This window comes from Solanum stenotomum, chromosome 4 (assembly GCF_019186545.1).
Source record: "Solanum stenotomum isolate F172 chromosome 4, ASM1918654v1, whole genome shotgun sequence".
NCBI lineage: Eukaryota > Viridiplantae > Streptophyta > Magnoliopsida > Solanales > Solanaceae > Solanum > Solanum stenotomum.
Genome location: NC_064285.1, coordinates 6,486,705 through 6,505,925, shown reverse-complemented (window position 1 = coordinate 6,505,925; position 19,221 = coordinate 6,486,705). Strand labels below are relative to the sequence as shown.

Here is a 19,221-nt window from a genome sequence, read left to right as displayed (position 1 = left end):
TTTAAGTTCCAAAAATTACAATTCAAAAACTCAAAATTTCAAATTCAAGTTTCAACTTTAAAATCTACGTCCAAGTCGGAGCTAAGCATTACTACATTATGGATGTGTTTGGTGCGGAGGAAATATTTTCCTAGAAAATGTTTTATCAATTTTCCCACATGTGGTAATTTAATATATTTTTGGAAATTATTTTCTTTGGGAAGACAAGTTCGTTAAAAATGAGTAAAATAACTTTTATTTTCTTTGAAGAAAATCATAGGTTTTGTATAAAATATAATTGTACCCGATAGTTAAGTGGATTTTTAATTTTATAAAGAGAAACCAAAAACGGTAGTTCAAGAATTACTAATCGAAGAAAAGGATATTTTGACAGTATATATTCATAATTTGTCGAACATTTGGCATGTTAGCTTTTAGAGAAATCAAATACAAAAGTTAGATCTCTACTCTCAAACCCTAGAATTATAGATTTGGCGTCACATGTCAATTAAAACTTCCAAATCACTCGTAAGTTACCCATATATATGGTAAATAATTTATTAGGGGTGAGTGTTGTGTACTTGGTTCGATATTTTTAAAATTTTATTTCTGTAATTGATAATTAAAAATAGATACCAAATATCGAACTTTCAAAGTTTAGTATGGTAAATTCTGATACGTTAATTCAGTAATTACTTAATGAAGGAAAAGATATGTCGACAAGATATGTTCAATATTTGTCCAACATTTGCCATGTTAGCTTTTAGAGAAATCAAATATAAAGGTTAGATATCCACTCTCAAACCCTAACATTATGAATTTGGAGTCACTTGTGAATCATCAAAATCCAAACACTCGTTAAATGTCACCCATACATATGGTAAACAAATTATCAAGGGCGAGTGTTCAATATTTCCCAAATTCAATTTTTGTAATTGATAATTGAAAATAGATACCAAACATCGATCTTTCAAAGTTTGGTTTGAAAAATAAAATTTTGGTACGATATACGATAATTCAGTAATTACTTATTAATTTTTTTTTTGACAAGACATGTTCATATTTTGTCCAATATTTGTTATGTTAGCTTTAAGAGAAATTCAATATAAACATTAGACCTCCACTCGAACCCTAACATTATGAATTTGACGTCACATGTCAATCAAGACATTCAAATCACCCGTTAATGTAATTTATATAGATAATAAATAATTCATTAGGGTGTACGTTCAAAATTTAGTTTATTGTTTCCAAAATTTGGTTCCAATAATTTAAAGTAGATACCAATTCAATACTATAAATTAAATTTTGATACGGTAAGTTTCGATTTGATTCAGTAATTCAATTTTCACCACTCCTATGTAGAGACGAAACTCAATTTCTCTTTCTTTTTTTTTATCTAAAAAAACATTTCGAATCAAGTTATTGTTTTTTCAATTGTTTAGAAAGTCGATCGATTTTTACGTTCATTATGTTAGTTGGATTAAAAGTGCTCCACTTTAACAAATTTAAGGGATAAAAAGTACATAAGTTTATATTTGAAGGAACAAAATTGTGCTTATTATATTCCCGTAAGTGGCTATTTGAGTGGCATAAAACTACAAATACAAATTATCAATGCCTTCTAAATTCTGACTTTGCTCATCCAAAAACCTCCATTATCGGAGAACGAAGATCAGAGCTTTCGATTAAATCACTTCGTTTTGCCGTTCGATCCTTCCCGATCTCAAAATGAACGACGTAGATGTGTCCAAGCAGATCCATCAGATGGTCAGATTCATCCGCCAAGAAGCGGAGGAGAAGGCCAATGAAATTTCTGTTTCCGCTGAAGAAGTATGTAAATCTATGTTCTAATTTCGAATTTTGAAGTGAATTTAGTTGAATTTTATCTCATATGTTATGCATTGGCTGTGGTTTTTGTTGTTAGGAATTCAACATTGAGAAGTTGCAGCTAGTGGAAGCGGAGAAGAAGAAGATCAGACAGGAATACGAGCGTAAAGAGAAACAAGTTGACGTTCGTAAGAAAATGTGATTTCTCTATTTTTCTCTGATTTGTGACTGATTAAATTTGAGATTTTTCGAAGATTTTGTTTATAACTGTTGCTCTTTATAGAAGAAGAGTTAAGTACAAAACTCCGTCTGAGAATTTGCCATCTTTGCTTGAAGTTTTTTTCTTAAATTAATGTTTTGTATCCTCATATTGATTATAAGATGAGGTTAATAGAAGATATTCAAAAGATGGTGTAAAATGTTGTGCCTCCCTTGATTTGGTATGACAATGTTTGTACTTTGTATTCATCTGAAATTGTATAATTTTTAATTGCACTTGGAACTTTCATTTTTAGACTTAGATTTAAGTCTCGATCACAATGGATTTATATTCTCCTATTGGTACATAGTGTTGGGTATTGATTAGAAAAAAGAATTGCTTACAAAACTTACTAATACTTCTAGCATGTACTGGATATTTAGGATTCAATGTTTGCCACTCATTCTGTTTCTGCTTTCAGCAGTAATACCTTTCTGTTTAACATCAATTCATGCAGGACAAAGTGATTTCAAACCGAATTGGAACATATTACTGTGTTAATCTTGTTTTCCTTCTTTTTTTCAAATTAGCCACACGGTTAAATGACATTTGATTTCATAGTGATGTCCATTTTGGAGTTAACCAAATCTTGTTAAATTACTGAAAATTGAACTTCTTTTCAAAAAAAAAAAAACATTATCTAATTTCAACTTTATCGGGACAACATAGTCTTTGACTTTCTTTTGTTATGCATTTCTTGCAGAGAGTACTCCATGCAACTCAATGCCTCTCGGATCAAAGTTCTTCAAGCTCAGGATGACTTGATTAGCTTCATGAAGGAAACAACAGCAAAGGAGATCTTACATGTTAGCCATCACCACAACGACCATAGCTATAAGAAGCTTCTGCATGATCTTATTGTTCAGGTACTTTTGACTAATAATAATCCATGCGATTTTGTTCTTTGCTTCTAGATTTTCTGAGACAAACTATCAAAACTCGAAAAATAATAGGCTTATTTTACAAAAGACAAGCTATTCATCAGATGATCATCAATATCTTCAGTTGATATGGTGTTGTACTTATATTTTCTGCTCTGCCGTACACCAGATTATGAATTATTATTTAGTTTTGTTACAACAAAAGTACGGAGTAATTTCTATGTTAATTATCCAAGTAATACAATGATTTAGATACAGGAAAAGAAAAGACTAACTAAGTTAACTAGATATCTTAATCCCTAAAAATCAGCTAGAATACTATATACAAGGAAAGATATAACTTTATGATTCTCTAACACTCCCCTCAAGCTAGAGCATATATATTGATCATGTCCAGCATGTTACAAAGGTAATAAACTCGAGTTCCATTTAATGCTTTTGTTAACAAATCAGCTAGTTAACATTTTACTTTTGTTGGTGCGATGTTTTTCCAGACATTTTCCCATAAACCTTGTTGTTTTTTGTTTTGTTGTGTATTAATTGTTACATAGACCCATTTAACAGATAAAAGCCCATCCTATTTGTTCTTCCATCTCATAGAATCTGGAGCTGAAGTAGTTCCTGTGAAGTCCCCTATTTCATGGAGTAGGTTGGGCACTTTATCCTCTTCCTAATCGTTCAAGAATCTCCTAAAAGATAGATCCCATCCCAGTTCAGTCCAACACTCTTTGACAGTTGCTTCAAGGTTGTTACATACGGTGAATAGGTTTGGAAAAATATCTTTCAAAGGGATCTAGTTGTTCTAACTTCAACTGTGAATACCCACTTACATTCCACTGATTTCTTTCCCTTGAGTTAATCCACCAATCCCATGTGTGATTTTCATCTTAGGCGTGTATTTCATCAAGCATTGCATTAGACCATCTAGGATGATTCAATGTCTCTTTCACTATTTTGGGTACATAGATAGAGTCTAGACTCTAGAGAGGTAGTCAAAGATCTAGACGTAGAGAATAAGCCATCATAGGAAACAAAATTAGCAATGGAATATGTGGATTTGCAACTACGAGTACCTTTGCGAAGAGCAGCAGGGAGGTCAAAATTTTCTACAGGATCATAAATGGACTGTTGTAGGGCATGTATTATTGGTCTCTCGCCTCCTCGAGTAAACTTGAACAACTGGTGGTCTTACTACCGCAGATAGAGTAGGAATTGATGGGACAATAGTCGATTGATCCTCAATAAAAGAACTAGGAGATGGAGAGACAACATTTGATTCTTCCGTCAAAATACGGCTAACCTGATAGACTAACCACCCATCTTCCTCCTGAATTGTAGAAATTGGAGGTACATAGAAAAATGGTGTAGACTTTGAAAATGCCACATCAATTGACACCAAATATCTGCGAAGTCTAGTAGAATAACACTAACTCCCCTTTTGAAGGTGAGAATAACCTAAAAAAACGCACTTCAATGCCTTGGGATCCAACTTGGTAACAAATGGTCGAGCATCTCGAACATAACATGTGCATCCAAATACCTTAGGTTCCACCGAAAAAAGTGACTTATTTGGAAAAGAACACTATAAGGCATATTACCAACAATCATAATAGATGGAGCAAGCCGTAGAGATTGCAACTCCATTTTGAGAGGGTGTATCAGCACACGAAGACTGATGAAGAATATTGTGTTGTCTCATATATGACTGAAATATTCCTAACATATATTCTTTAGCATTGTCACTCCTTAGAATACGTATTGAAACATTGAATTGGATTTTGATTTCAGCATAAAAGACACAAAAGTGAGTAAACACTTCCGAGCGACTTGGATTTATTTTATGAAGAGTTGTTCTGAAGTGTTCACTCATTTTTGTTGCCTTCTATGTTGAAAGCAAAACTCAATTCAATGTTTCAGTACATATTTTAAGAAGTGACTATGACAACACGGTATTCTTCATCAGTCTTCATATGTTGATACACCTTCTCAAAACGGTGTTGCTGAGAGGAAGAATAGACATCTACTTAGATAGCTCGGGCAATTTTGTTCCAAATGAAAGTTTCTAAACAGTTTTGGACAGATGCAATTTCTATAGCTTGTTTTCTAATCAATCGCATGCCATCTAGTGTGGTTGTTGGTAATGTTCTTTTTCCAAACACGTTACTATTTCCATATGAACCTAAGGTGTTTGGAAGCACATGTTATTTTCGATCATTTGTTATAAAGTTGGATCCTGAAGCAGTAAAGTGTGTTTTTCTAGGCTATTCTCGTCTCCAGAAAGGTTATTGATGTTATTTTACTAAGTGTCCTTTCCTAATTTTTCCTGGCATTAGAGGTGTGGGAACTTACAACCCTAGCAGGGTAATGCGACAATTCAGCAGAAGGCAAATTCTACCTTTCAAAAGAGACACTAGCCGCTACGTCTTTGACTACAACGGGTGCGACAAGATACCTCATGCCAAGGAAATTCTCGATGAATGGGCCGGGCAGGTCAACTTAAAAGAGGGCATGGCCGAAGACAGATATGAAGCTGGGTATGTTGAGGAATACCAAAAATGGTTGCAGGATGATCTACGTGATACACTTGACCCGACGCCACACACGGGCCAACAAATTGAAGATGTCCAGGTAAGGCTCCAAATCCAAGCCTACCACTTTCAGCAGGAATGGGATCGAAGATAGCAAGAGGTTCAACGTAGAGAGCAAGAATACCTGCATAGGGAACGAAAAATCCAGTATCGAGAATATGAAAGCCAAAAGGCCTTAGTCTTTGCCACACAAGAGTTAGCTAACGCAAGAGCCTGCCTGGTACGTTCGGACTCGAATTTGGATGATCAACTTAACACTCTCCAGGGCGTACCGATGTCTTCCAAAGTTGTGTTCGCCGAGCCGCATGTGATGACTAGCAAGTTCCTCATTCGCGAAGAAGTGGAAAAAGCAAGAGGAGGAGCGGGACCTTCAGCCTTTTAGCTATCTTATTCCCCTGCGTGGGATTGATTTTATTGTATTTGCAGTTTATCCATTCCCTTAAAGATGTACCCCTTTCGTTGACTTTGTAATGAATTCTCTAATTATTTATGAATTTTTTAGGGGGTGCAACAATTTGTTTTAAATGGCGCAATACATCTTTCAAATTCGCTAGGCCTACCCTGGGCACAAAAGGGTCACATAGCTGTTTAGGACACGATGTATGCTTGTGTGCTTTAACTGTTTATGTGATACGTTGCTTCGAATGAGGACATTTTTAGCCCACTCCTTGTCAAAATTTTCTGAAAAAATCTCTACAATGCCAAATACAAGACACCACCAAAATGTCCGACCAAAATTCCATGAGTCTTGAGTTTCTCAACCAAAAAATAAAATAAATAAATAAAATCCTACTACCAAATCCTAAAACATTACTCTATCATCTCAGGAAAGGTGAAATTGCTGCTAAGATGGAAAAAAGGCAAGGGTATCAACATAGAGCTAACCAAGGAGGATTTGAGGATGGAATTGCAGCGGCTCAGACGAGAGATCCAAGAAACCAGAGAAAGGAGAATAGAAGTGGAGTTTGCCACCGCGGTTGCACGAGCAACAAATGCAGCACTAGACGTGGAATTGGCAGCAAAGATGACAAAATGCGATGTTATAAGTAAAAAGACAGTTGCTGTACGGAAGGAACATGACGTCTTTAAAAATGACATAACTATGAGAAGATACGTGGAAAATGCTCTTTCTTCAATAAAGAAGCAAATAGTGGTCCCGAAGACACTCACCCTGGAGCTACTGAAGAAGATGTCGATGAGGGAATCATCTATATGCTTCCCTTCCTGGGACGTCTGAAAGGAGGAGACAAAAAGATCACTCTCCCGGCTTATGAGCGGACACATAGCGTGGGGGCAAGAGTCGCGTCATGTGCTATCAATTACAAGCACCTTAAGGCGTCATGTATGCTGAAGCCTCTCGAAGGAACCACTTTTGGGTTTGGGTATGAAAGTTCTCAAAAGACGTGTGCCTACCACCCGAACCAAAGAGGACACACTATAAAAGAATGTGTGGAGCTTAAGGCAACAATCCGCAACCTGATCAACATTGGGGAGATCCCGTATATGTGGGGTGAGAACACCGTTCTTACCTGTGACCAACCGGAGCCCAGTATGCCGGTCACTAAGCACACTTTGTTTTATTGTCACTACTTCACGCCTTTCAAGAAAACATTGCTGAATATCTATAGTCTGTTAGTTCGAAAAGGAGTCTTGGCCTTTATCGAAAAAGATGACGAAGCAATCGATCCAGTTGGAATTGAGATCTGGAAACCCTGCCCTTATCATGATGCCATAGATCACAACATGGGAAGGTGCCTCAGGTTTCTCTATGACGTGGAATCCCTCGTCAACATGAGAAAGATTCAAGTTGAGTTTGTCCCCCGTGGCTAATACAACAGTCAGAGGAAGAAGCTTCGGTGAAGGCACCATCTATCTTTTAGGAGCTTTATTATCTGTTTTTCACTTTCCTTGTAATCACCAGAAATGAATGAATGAAAATGAAAATTTTCCTTTGTATTCGAACTACGTAGGGCCTGAATTCTCCTTGGGAGATACGTAGGCAGCCTTTCAATGCCCGTCCCCTATCTATTAAAAATTTCTTTTCCTTCTCTCATTCTACAAGAAAACATTGAATTCACATCAGCAGATGCCCAGAGATGCAACAAGAAGACCTTAGGTCAACGCAATTTAACCTTTCTGAGTCACTAGCCTCAAAATAAAACGAGCAAATTCCTGCTTGTTTAAAAGTCAGTCCCCATTATTCGTGGGTTAACATGTTCTCAGACAAAGAAACTTTTATGTGTTTATCTACTTTCTATGTGATATCTTCATTATTCATCAAGAACTAATACTGACAGATTTGCCTTTGAATTGTTTTTCTCTACAGGTAGTTAGAACTGATCTGTGTTGATACATTGGCCGATCATCCTTATTTCACTAGATCTAAAGGTCCTACAGATTCCTTCCCCAGTCAAAGTTCACAAAAGGGAAAAGCAACAATGGGTGATAATAACGAAGAAACCAGCCTTACTGATGTCGTGGTGGCTCAGACCGCCCTTGCTGATCAGAATGAACTGATCCTACAATTGATGCAACAAATTGCTGAGATAAGGGTCGAGATGCAGAGAAAACAAGATTTGCCTCCTCTAATTTTTATTGTCAACGCTCAACCAGACGGAAGACCTCCAGCTCAAATTCCCCCTCCTAACGTGGAACAAGCTTAAAACCCGCCTTCAAGTCCTGCTCGTAATCCCTCCATCATTAACCTTACTACCCAAAACCCTCATTATGCCTCAGCCTCTTATCAAACACCACCCCGTCCTCAAAATACAAACCTCCAAGCACCACTCCCTCCCCCTAATGCAAACCACCCAACTGGCCTACCCCCTCACAACCAAAATGCTAATAACCCACGCACTTCCCTCCTTCACCAAAACCAGTATATTAGCCCCCAGACTTTTCCCCAAAACTATCACGCTCCTTTAAATGGACAGAGTCCCTCTATTGCTCCACCACTACCACAAAAGGCCACTTTCCAAATATCAGTCCCCAACGAGCATGATGCCCATGGTTCGGAGCTCGACCACTATGAGGAGAGGGAGAGAGAGTGGAGGTCAAAGGAAGAGACCGCCAAGATAGACATGAAGGAGGAGATTAGAAAGGCCATGAAGGAGTTGAACTGCATTCCTGAGGTTGCCGGGTTGAGTTACGAAGACCTGTGCATTCATCCAAATTTGGACTTCCCAGAAGGGTTCAAGGTGTCAAAATTCGACATCTTTGGAGAAACGGGGAACCCCTTAGCACACTTGAGGGCCTACTGTGACCAACTCGTGGGAGTTGGGAGAGACGAAGTTTTGTTAATGGGCTTTTTAGCCGATGTCTGAGCGGAGAGGCTCTAGAATGGTTTACGTCTCATGAAACGAGACAGTGGTCTAGCTGGAACGCTCTGGCTAAGGACTTCATCGAACGATTCGCCTACAATGTGGAGATTGTTCCTGGTCGTTACTCCTTGGAGAAGATGAAGCAGAAGCCGATCGAAAGTTACAGAGAATTTACATATAGATGGCGAAAGGAGGCAGCTAGAGTTAGATCTCCTATGTCAGAAAAGAAAATTGTCGAAGTGTTTGTGCGGGTGCATAAGCCCGAATATTATGACAGAATTATGTTGCTCGTTGGAGCAAAATTTGCTAAGATAGTCAAGGTAGGTGAGACTATCGAAGATGGATTGAGAACCGAAAGATTGCCCGTGTTGCTGCCTCGCCCGAATCTTCGGGCTTGTTGAAGAAGAAAAGAGAAGATGTGTCATCTATCTCTTATGAAGGGAAGAAGACCCTAAGGAAATCCTCATCATACCAAGGTCGTTCTCGTCCTTCACAGAATTCATACCCGGCTTGTTATGCACAGACTGATTACCAGAATACCCCTCCCTCCCAGTTACCAAAATACCCCCCCTCCTAGTTATCAAAATACTCCCCTTCTTAATTACCAAATCGAGTATCTAGGAGGGGGAGTATTTTGATAACTAGGAGGGGGGTATTTTGGTAATCAGCCTGTGCATAACAAGCCGGATATGAACTCTGTGAAGGTCGAGAACGACCTTGGTATGATGAGGATTTCCTTGGGGTCTTTTTCCCCTCATAAGAGATAGATGACACATCCTCTTTTTTCTTCTTCAACAAGCTCGAAGATCTGGGCAAGGCAGCAGCACGGGCAATCTTCCCGGTTCTCAATCCATCTTCGATAGTCTCACCTACCTTGACTATCTTAGCAAATTTTGCTCCAATGAGTAACATAATTCTGTCATAATATTCGGGCTTATGCACCCGCACAAACACTTCGACAATTTTCTTTTCTGACATAGGAGGTCTAACTCTACCTGCCTTCTTTCGCCATCTATATGCGAATTCTCTGTAACTTTCGGTCGGCTTCTGCTTCATCTTCTCCAAGGAGTAACGATCAGGAACAATCTCCACATTGTAGGCGAATCGTTCGATGAAGTCCTTAGCCAGAGTGTTCCAGCTAGACCACTGTATCGTTTCATGAGACGTAAACAATTCTAGAGCTTCTCCGCTCAGACTTCGGCTAAAAAGCCCCATTAACAAAGCTTTATCTCTCCCAACTCCCACGAGTTGGTCACAGTAGGCCCTCAGGTGTGCTAAGGGGTTCCCCGTTCCTCCAAAGATGTCGAATTTTGGCACCTTGAACACTTTCGAGAGGTCCAAATTCGGATGAATGCACAGGTCTTCGTAACTCAACCCGGCAACCTCAGGAATGCAGTTCAACTCATTCATGGCCTTTCTAATTTCCTCCTTCATGTCTATCTTGGCGGTCTTTTCCTTTGACCAACACTCTCTCTCCCTCTCCTCATAGTGGTCGAGCTCCGAACCATAAGCGTCATGCTCGTTGGGGACTGGTAGTTGGAAAGTGGCTTTTTGTGGTAGTGGTGGAGCAATAGAGGGACTCTGTCCATTTAAAAGAGCGTGATAGTTTTGGGGAAAAGTCTGGGGGCTGATATACTGGTTTTGGTGAAGGAGGGAAGTGCGTGGGTTATTAGCATTTTGGTTGTGAGGGGGTAAGCCAGTTGGGTGGTTTGCATTAGGGGGAGGGAGTGGTGCTTGGAGGTTAGTATTTTGGGGAGGGGGTGGTGTTTGATAAGAGACTGAGGCATAATGAGGGTTTTGGGTAGTAAGGTTAATGATGGAGGGATTACGAGCAGGACTTGAAGACGAGTTNCCCCCTCCTCAAAATACCAACCTCCAAGCACCATTCCCTCCCCCTAATGCAAACCACCCAACTGGCCTACCCCCTCACAACCAAAATGCTAATAACCCACGCACTTCCCTCCTTCACCAAAACCAGTATATCAGTACCCAGACTTTTCCCCAAAACTATCACGCTCCTTTAAATGGACAGAGTCCCTCTATTGCTCTACCACTACCACAAAAGGCCACTTTCCAAATATCAGTCCCCAACGAGCATGACGCCCATGGTTCGGAGCTCGACCACTATGAGGAGAGAGAGAGAGAGTGGAGGTCAAAGGAAGAGACCGCCAAGATAGACATGAATGAGGAAATTAGAAAGGTCATGAAGGAGTTGAACTGCATTCCTGAGGTTGTCGGGTTGAGTTACGAAGACCTGTGCATTCATCCAAATTTGGACCTCCCGGAAGGGTTCAAGGTGTCAAAATTCGACATCTTTGGAGAAACGGGAAACCCCTTAGCACACCTGAGGGCCTATTGTGACCAACTCGTGGGAGTTGGGAGAGACGAAGTTTTGTTAATGGGGCTTTTTAGCCGATGTCTGAGCGGAGAGGCTCTAGAATGGTTTACGTCTCATGAAACGAGACAGTGGTCTAGCTAGAACGCTCTGGCTAAGGACTTCATCGAACGATTCGCCTACAATGTGGAGATTGTTCCTGATCGTTACTCGGAGAAGATGAAGCAGAAGCCGACCGAAAGTTACAGAGAATTCGCATATAGATGGCGAAAGAAGGCAGCTAGAGTTAGACCTCCTATGTCAGAAAAGGAAATTGTCGAAGTGTTTGTGCGGGTGCAGGAGCCCGAATATTATGACAGAATTATGTTACTCGTTGGAGCAAAATTTGCTAAGATAGTCAAGGTAGGTGAGACTATCGAAGATGGATTGAGAACCGGAAGATTGCCCGTGTTGCTGCCTCGCCTGAATCTTCGGGCGTGTTGAAGAAGAAAAGAAAAGATGTGTCATCTATCTCTTATGAAGGGAAGAAGACCCCAAGGAAATCCTCATCATACCAAGGTCGTTCTCGTCCTTCACAGAGTTCATACCCGGCTTGTTATGCACAGGCTGATTACCAGAATACCCCTCCCTCCCAGTTACCAAAATACCCCCCCTCCCAGTTATCAAAATACTCCCTCTCCTAATTACCAAATCGAGTATCTAGGATGGGGTGTATTTTGATAACTAGGAGGGGGGTATTTTGGTAACTGGGGGAGGGGTATTCTTGTAATTAGCCTATGCATAACAAGCCGGATATGAACTCTGTGAAGGTCGAGAACGACCTTGGTATGATGAGGATTTCCTTGGGGTCTTCTTCCCCTCATAAGAGATAGATGACACATCCTCTCTTTTCTTCTTCAACAAGCCCGAAGATCTGGGCAAGGCAGCAACACGGACAATCTTCCCGGTTTTCAATCCATCTTCGATAGTCTCACCTACCTTGACTATCTTAGCAAATTTTGCTCCAACGAGTAACATAATTCTGTCATAATATTCGGGCTCCTGCACCCGCACAAACACTTCGACAATTTCCTTTTCTGACATAGGAGGTCTAACTCTAGCTGCCTTCTTTCGCCATCTATATGCGAATTCTCTGTAACTTTCGGTCGGCTTCTGTTTCATCTTCTCCGAGTAACGATCAGGAACAATCTCCACATTGTAGGCGAATCGTTCGATGAAGTCCTTAGCCAGAGCGTTCCAGTTAGACCACTGTCTCGTTTCATGAGACGTAAACAATTCTAGAGCCTCTCCGCTCAGACTTCGGCTAAAAAGCCCCATTAACAAAGCTTTATCTCTCCCAACTCCCACGAGTTGGTCATAGTAGGCCCTCAGGTGTGCTAAGGGGTTACCCGTTCCTCCGAAGATGTCGAATTTTGGCACCTTGAACCCTTCCGGGAGGTCCAAATTCGGATGAATGCACAGGTCTTCGTAACTCAACCCGGCAACCTTAGGAATGCAGTTCAACTCCTTTATGGCTTTTCTAATTTCCTCCTTCATGTCTATCTTGGCGGTCTCTTCCTTTGACCTCCACTCTCTCTCCCTCTCCTCATAGTGGTTGAGCTCCGAACCATAGGCGTCATGCTCGTTGGGGACTGATATTTGGATAGTGGCCTTTTGTGGTAGTGGTAGAGCAATAGAGGGACTCTGTCCATTTAAAGGAGCGTGATAGTTTTGGGGAAAAGTCTGGGTGCTGATATACTGGTTTTGGTGAAGGAGGGAAGTGCGTGGGTTATTAGCATTTTGGTTGTGAGGGGGTAGGCCAGTTGGGTGGTTTGCATTAGGGGGAGGGAGTGGTGCTTGGAGGTTGGTATTTTGAGGAGGGGGTGGTGTTTGATAAGAAACTGAGGCGTAATGAGGGTTTTGGGTGGTAAGGTCAATGATGGAGGGATTACGAGCAGGACTTGAAGACGGGTTTTGAGCTTGTTTCACGTTAGGAGGGGGAATTTGAGCTAGAGGTCTTCCGTCTGGTTGAGTGTTGACAGTAAAAATTGGAGGAGGCAAATCTTGTTTTCTCTGCATCTCAACCCTCATCTCAGCAATTTGTTGCATCAACTGCAGGATCAGTTCATTCTGATCAGCAAGGGCGGTCTGAGCCACCACGACATCAGTAAAGCTGGTTTCTTCGCTGTTATCACCCAATGCTGCTTTTCCCTTTTGTGAACTTTGACTGGGGAAGGAATCTGTAGGACCTTTAGATCTAGTGAAATAAGGATGATCGGCCAGTGTATCAACACATATCAGTTCTAACTACCTGTAGAGAAAACAACTCAAAGACAAATCTGTCAGTATTAGTTCTTGATGAATAATGCAAGATATTACATAGAAAGCAGATAAACACATAAAAGTTGCTTTGTCTGAGAACATGGTAACCCACGAATCATGGGGACTGACTTTTGAACAAGCAGAAATTTGTTCATTTTATTTTGAGGCTAGTGACTCAGAAAGGTTAAATTGCGTTGAGCTAAGGTCTTCTTGCTGCATCTCTGGGCATCTGCTGATGTGAATTCAATGTTTCCTTGTAGAATGAGAGAGGGAAAAGAAACTTTTAATAGATAGGGGTCGGGCCTTGAAAGGCTGCCTACATATCTCCCAAGGAGAATTCAGGCCCTACGTAGTTCGAATACTAAGAAAATTTTCATTTTCATTCATTCATTTATGGTGATTACAAGGAAAGTGAAAAAAGATAATAAAGCTCCTAAAAGATAGATGGTGCCTTAACCAAAGCTCCTTTCTCTGACTGTCGTATTAGCCACGGGGGACAAACTCTACTTGGATCTTTCCCATGTTGACGAGGGATTCCACGTCAAGGAGAAACCTGAGGCACCTTCTAATGTTGTGATCTATGGCATCATGATAAGGGCAGGGTTTCCAAATCTCAATTCTAACTGGATCGATTGCTTCGTTATCCTTTCCGATAGAGGCCAAAACTCATTTTCAAACTAACAGACTGTAGATATTCAACAACGTTTCCTTGAAAGGCGTGAAGTAGTGACAATAAAACAAAGTGTGCTTAGTGACCGGCATACTAGGCTCCTGTTGGTCACAGGTAAGGACGGTGTTCCCACCCCACATATACGGGATCTCCCCAACGTTGATCAGGTTGCGGATTGTTGCCTTAAGCTCCACACATTCTTCTATAGTGTGTCCTTTTTGGTTCGGGTGGTAGGCACATGTCTTTTGAGAGCTTTCATGCCCAAACCCTCAAGTGGTTCCTTCGAGGGGCTTCAGCATACCTGACGCCTTAAGGTGCTCGTAAATGAGAGCACACGACTCTTGCCCACACGCTATGTGTCCGCTCATAAGCAGGGAGAGAATAACCTAAAAATTGTGTAGACTTTGAAAATGCCACATCAATTGACACCAAATATCTGCGAAGTCTAGTAGAATAACACTAACACCCCTTTTGAAGGTGAGAATAACCTAAAAAAACGCACTTCAATGCCTTGGGATACAACTTGGTAACAAATGGTCGAGCATCTCGAACATAACATATGCATCCAAATACCTTAGGTTCCACCGAAAAAAGTGACTTCTTTGGAAAAAGAACATTATAAGGCATATTACTAGCAATCATAATAGATGGAGCAAGCCGTAGAGATTGCAAGTCGAGTTGTCTCAAGTAGATGTCTATTCTTTGTCTCAGCAACTCCATTTTGAGAGGGTGTATCAACACACGAAGACTGATGAAGAATACTGTGTTGTCTCATATATGACTGAAATATTCCTGACATATATTCTTTAGCATTGTCACTCCTTAGAATACGTATTGAAACATTGAATTGGATTTTGATTTCAGCATAGAAGGCACAAAAGTGAGTAAACACTTCTGAGCGACTTGGATTTATTTTATGAAGAGTTGCTCTGAAGTGTTCACTCATTTTTGTTGCCTTCTATGTTGAAGGCAAAACTCAATTCAATGCTTCAGTACATATTTTAAGAAGTGACTATGACAACACGGTATTCTTCATCAGTCTTCATATGTTGATACACCTTCTCAAAATGGTGTTGCTGAGAGGAAGAATAGACATCTACTTAAGATAGCTCGGGCAATTTTGTTCCAAATGAAAGTTCCTAAACAGTTTTGGACAGATGCGATTTCTATAGCTTGTTTTCTAATCAATCGCATGCCATCTAGTGCGGTTGTTGGTAATGTTCTTTTTCCAAACACGTTACTATTTCCATATGAACCTAAGGTGTTTGGAAGCACATGTTATGTTCGATCATTTGTTATAAAGTTGGATCCTGAAGCAGTAAAGTGTGTTTTTCTAGGCTATTCTCGTCTCCAGAAAGGTTATTGATGTTATTTTACTGGACTTGGAAGATACTTGGTATCCATTAGAGTGGTGTTTTCCAGAGACTACACCATTCTTCTATGCACCTCTTAGTCAGGGGAGGGAGAGGAATGGTTAGTCTATTAGGTTACCCGTGCTTCGACAACACCATCAAATGATGTTGTTCATCCACCTTCTGGTCCTTCTATTGAGCACCAATCGTGTAGTGTGCCTTCATTACCTGCTCCATTTGTGATAGCCAGGCCACAAATTACTCAAGATGGCAAGAGAATAATGATACATGTCCTGCACCAGTTCCTTCGTCATCGGAACCAGAGTGGTGGTTAAAATGTTAAGACAGGAGACATGGTTGCAGTTCTAGATACCAAGGAGTAATTTGGTTGCTATTAGAAAGAATTTGTGTTTCTGACTTTCTTCTGTCCTCTTCAATGGAATCCTGAGGTTTCCATATGTTCATTGCAATATGATCTTTCGTTTTCTTTGTAAGTTCCTTGTTTCTTGTGCTATCTCCAAAACACGATATAATAATTAACAGCTAAATTAGTTGCAATTTATGTTGTCTATAGCCACAATGGACTTTATTGTCTATGTGCCTTTATGAACTAATGTTGCTCTTTTGTTTGGGAATAAGATGAGTACTACTCTTTGATTGTAGAGTTTACTCAGACTTAAAGAGCCATCTGTCTTACTGCGTTGCCGGAAAGATGATGTAAACCTGGTAGAAGATGTACTGGATGCAGTAAAGGAGGAGTATGCGGAGAAGGCAATGGTCCACACACCTGAGATCATAATTGACCACATCCACCTTCCACCAGCCCCATCTCATCATAATGCGCATGGTCCTTCTTGGTAAGTGGCTTCATATATGTCTTCAAGGCTAAGTAGCTCCTCTTTGTAATTCATCTCTCTATCCCGACAGTTCTGGAGGAGTGGTACTGGCTTCTCGAGATGGGAAAATTGTGTGTGAGAACACTCTTGATGCCAGATTGGAAGTTGTGTTCCGTAAAAAGCTACCCGAGGTACTTGCTTTTGTGCTTACCTCCATACTTCTCACGATTTGGTTCTTGTCTTGCCAAATTTCTTGTTTTCCTTGTACCAATGTTGATACAATTGTGGTCCTTTTACTGAGTTACACTGTCTATTTCAAATGTCATGCATCCCTTGTCATTTTACAGATGTCATGTAGATGAATTAAGCGTCTTACATGTTCATTACCTATCAAAAAAAAAAAAAATCTTTACATGCCTTTTTTTGGGTGGGGGATATAAGCATTGTTGATACTTACAGGCTACAGCTGCTGTTTATGCTGTTCTCCATAAAAAATTTTTACATGTCAAGTCAATGGCTCTTTTGTACTTCGTACCTTGTGGCTTAAGCATCTCCAATAAGCTCCTTTGCTATTTTTTTGTTACTGCACTCTGACATTTTGGAGTTGTGGGGATGTCTATTGTTTTCTAGTCTTTGTCGAGACTAAGTTATGGAAACTTCATTATTCGTTGCCCTTTGGGGTAATATAGTTCTTAAGCAGCAAGCACATATTAAGACGAGCTTAGTGATAGATGAAAGTGACGATGGACTTAAAATGACTGGACATACCACTCACCAGTAATATGAGTCCAGAAACGAGAAAATGACCAAAATGGTCCTTAATGTATGGGTAATGTTTTATTTTGGTCCTTAATATATTTCAGTTAATTGAAATGGTCCTTAATGTATAACCAAGGTGCTCATTTTGGTCCTTAATATGTTTTATTTGATTGAAATGGTCCTTAATGTATAACAAAAGGTGTTCGTTCATTTTGATCCTTTACCTTAAATCTAACAAATTTATCAAAAAAAAAGTGTTAAATTTAACTATGAACCCTTCGTGGCCAACAACATTTACTAGTGTTGTCTTCTTTGTTAGCTCTAAAGAAAGAACTCCACAAACTCTAATACCATTTTCTCTATTTTCCCCCAACAATTTTTTTTTCTCTTTCCTAAAATATTACTCCACTGGCCTAATACTGATTTCTATTTTAAGCCAGAGCAAATAGTAAAACCTGAATTAACCGTGGTGCACTTGCGGGAAACTCCTTGCCGAGGGCCTGTGCACCCCCGGGATTAGTCGGGGCTCAAAGAGACTCGGACACCCGGTGCAAATCAAAAAAAAAAAAAAAAATGGTGTTAGATTTCATGGTTTTTTTTTTAGCTAACAAAGCAGACAACAACGGTAGATCTTGTTAGCCACGTAGGATCCACAGTTAAATTTAACACTTCTATTTCAATAAATATGTTAAGTTTGGGATAAATGATCAAAATGAACACGTTTATTGGATGTTAAGGTCCATTTCAATCAAGTGAAATACATTAAGTACCAAAATAAAGCACAACCATTTCTGTCATTTTCACTCCAGAAACAGTCATTGTAGAATCGTAGTAGAGGTGGAAGCGAACAAGAGCAAACTTTCTGCTGTTGCTTCCTCTGTCGTTGTGATTAAGTCCATCAAACAAGTCCCACTGCTTCCAACAATTTTGCAGATTTTATAATTGCTTTTCGATGGTTCCCAATAACTCTCTTTACTTAATTTCTCTCCTAAATCTTGCAGATCCGCAAGTGTCTATTTAGTGGGGTTGCTGTCTGAGGGGTTGGAAGTTAATCTATATTTATCATCTGTCTCAGATTCTGAGATTGGCCATCAGCTGATAAATTATATAATCATCAAAGGCTTGCTTGTATACAATTTCTTTTCCAAAAGACATACTGCCCAGTTCTTCTGATACTAAATTCCCAGGGGGCTTAGCGACAACCTCGTGTTAAGTAATCCTTTATCCTCTAGCATTAAGCTTTAATACTTTTTTTCCCCATTATAATGTTCTGCAATAAGTGAATGTTGGATGATCTGAGTTTTTTTTGGTTAAGACATGAATAAAATGATAAGAGTGGCCGCCCTCTATACTTCACTGCTGTTTACTATAAGATTTAATAATTGATATTCATATTATGATATCATGAGAGGGGTTTGTACCTTCACTTCTAAGGTAGGGGTAATGTCTGTATACACCTGCATACATAGTTTTTCTGGAACAATTTCATAGTCACTAATATATATATATGGATTCCTATCGTAGTAGAATGAATCTATTGTGAGACATTAGTATACTTTTGGGCTCTTAATACCTTTATTGATAGCAAATCGTCTCGTATTTGCTCTTGTTCCTAATGGAGTTTGAACATGGATTTTGCGCATTTGAACCAACTCAATATCTTGACATGATGAATTTCATGTGTCAAAGTATTTTGGGGAAAGTCCAAAGTTATTGGAAAGATTGTAGTTGGTTGATGAGGAATATATGACTTCTCCTATATATATTTCTCATTATAAGATAAGATTATACTACTTCGATAATTTGTATATCAACTTCTTATATATGGAATTATGCTATACATAATGCTATATATATATATATATATTATCTTCATTGAAGGCATGAGAATGGACATATCCATATATTTTCATTAAAATTTGAGCGTGATTTATGTCCATACTGTTTTATAGAGAGGTTGAAGAGAGATTGATTTTACGATTATTTTATATATTGTTTTAAGTAACAAAAATAATAGTAATACGGGAGATCAACAAAATATCATTCAAAAATTGGTAAAATAAACTACATAAAATCTGCAATTAAAACATAAAATTTCAAAAAATTACTTT

At 39.5% G+C, this 19,221-nt stretch overlaps 1 protein-coding gene across 1 annotated transcript; it reads left to right on the top strand.

Annotated features, from left to right (window-relative positions):
- The first annotated feature begins 1,519 nt into the window (after positions 1 to 1,519).
- Positions 1,520 to 18,286, top strand: LOC125862039 (V-type proton ATPase subunit E-like). The gene is made up of 6 exons (XM_049542015.1): positions 1,520 to 1,812; positions 1,907 to 2,007; positions 2,772 to 2,934; positions 16,179 to 16,372; positions 16,443 to 16,542; positions 18,112 to 18,286. The coding sequence occupies exons 1-6, from the start codon at positions 1,711 to 1,713 to the stop codon at positions 18,145 to 18,147; spliced, it is 696 nt and encodes a 231-aa protein (XP_049397972.1). The 5' UTR covers positions 1,520 to 1,710; the 3' UTR covers positions 18,148 to 18,286.
- The last annotated feature ends 935 nt before the right edge of the window (positions 18,287 to 19,221 follow it).

What these genes read in the sequence shown, in the direction of transcription:
- LOC125862039 (XM_049542015.1), top strand. Translation starts at nt 1,711, where the DNA reads ATGAACGACGTAGATGTGTCCAAGCAGATCCATCAGATGGTCAGATTC. An exon ending in GTTGACGTTCGTAAGAAAAT is followed by an intron (nt 2,008 to 2,771) that starts GTGATTTCTCTA and finishes CATTTCTTGCAG; the next exon opens with AGAGTACTCCATGCAACTCA. An exon ending in AATGCGCATGGTCCTTCTTG is followed by an intron (nt 16,373 to 16,442) that starts GTAAGTGGCTTC and finishes CTATCCCGACAG; the next exon opens with TTCTGGAGGAGTGGTACTGG.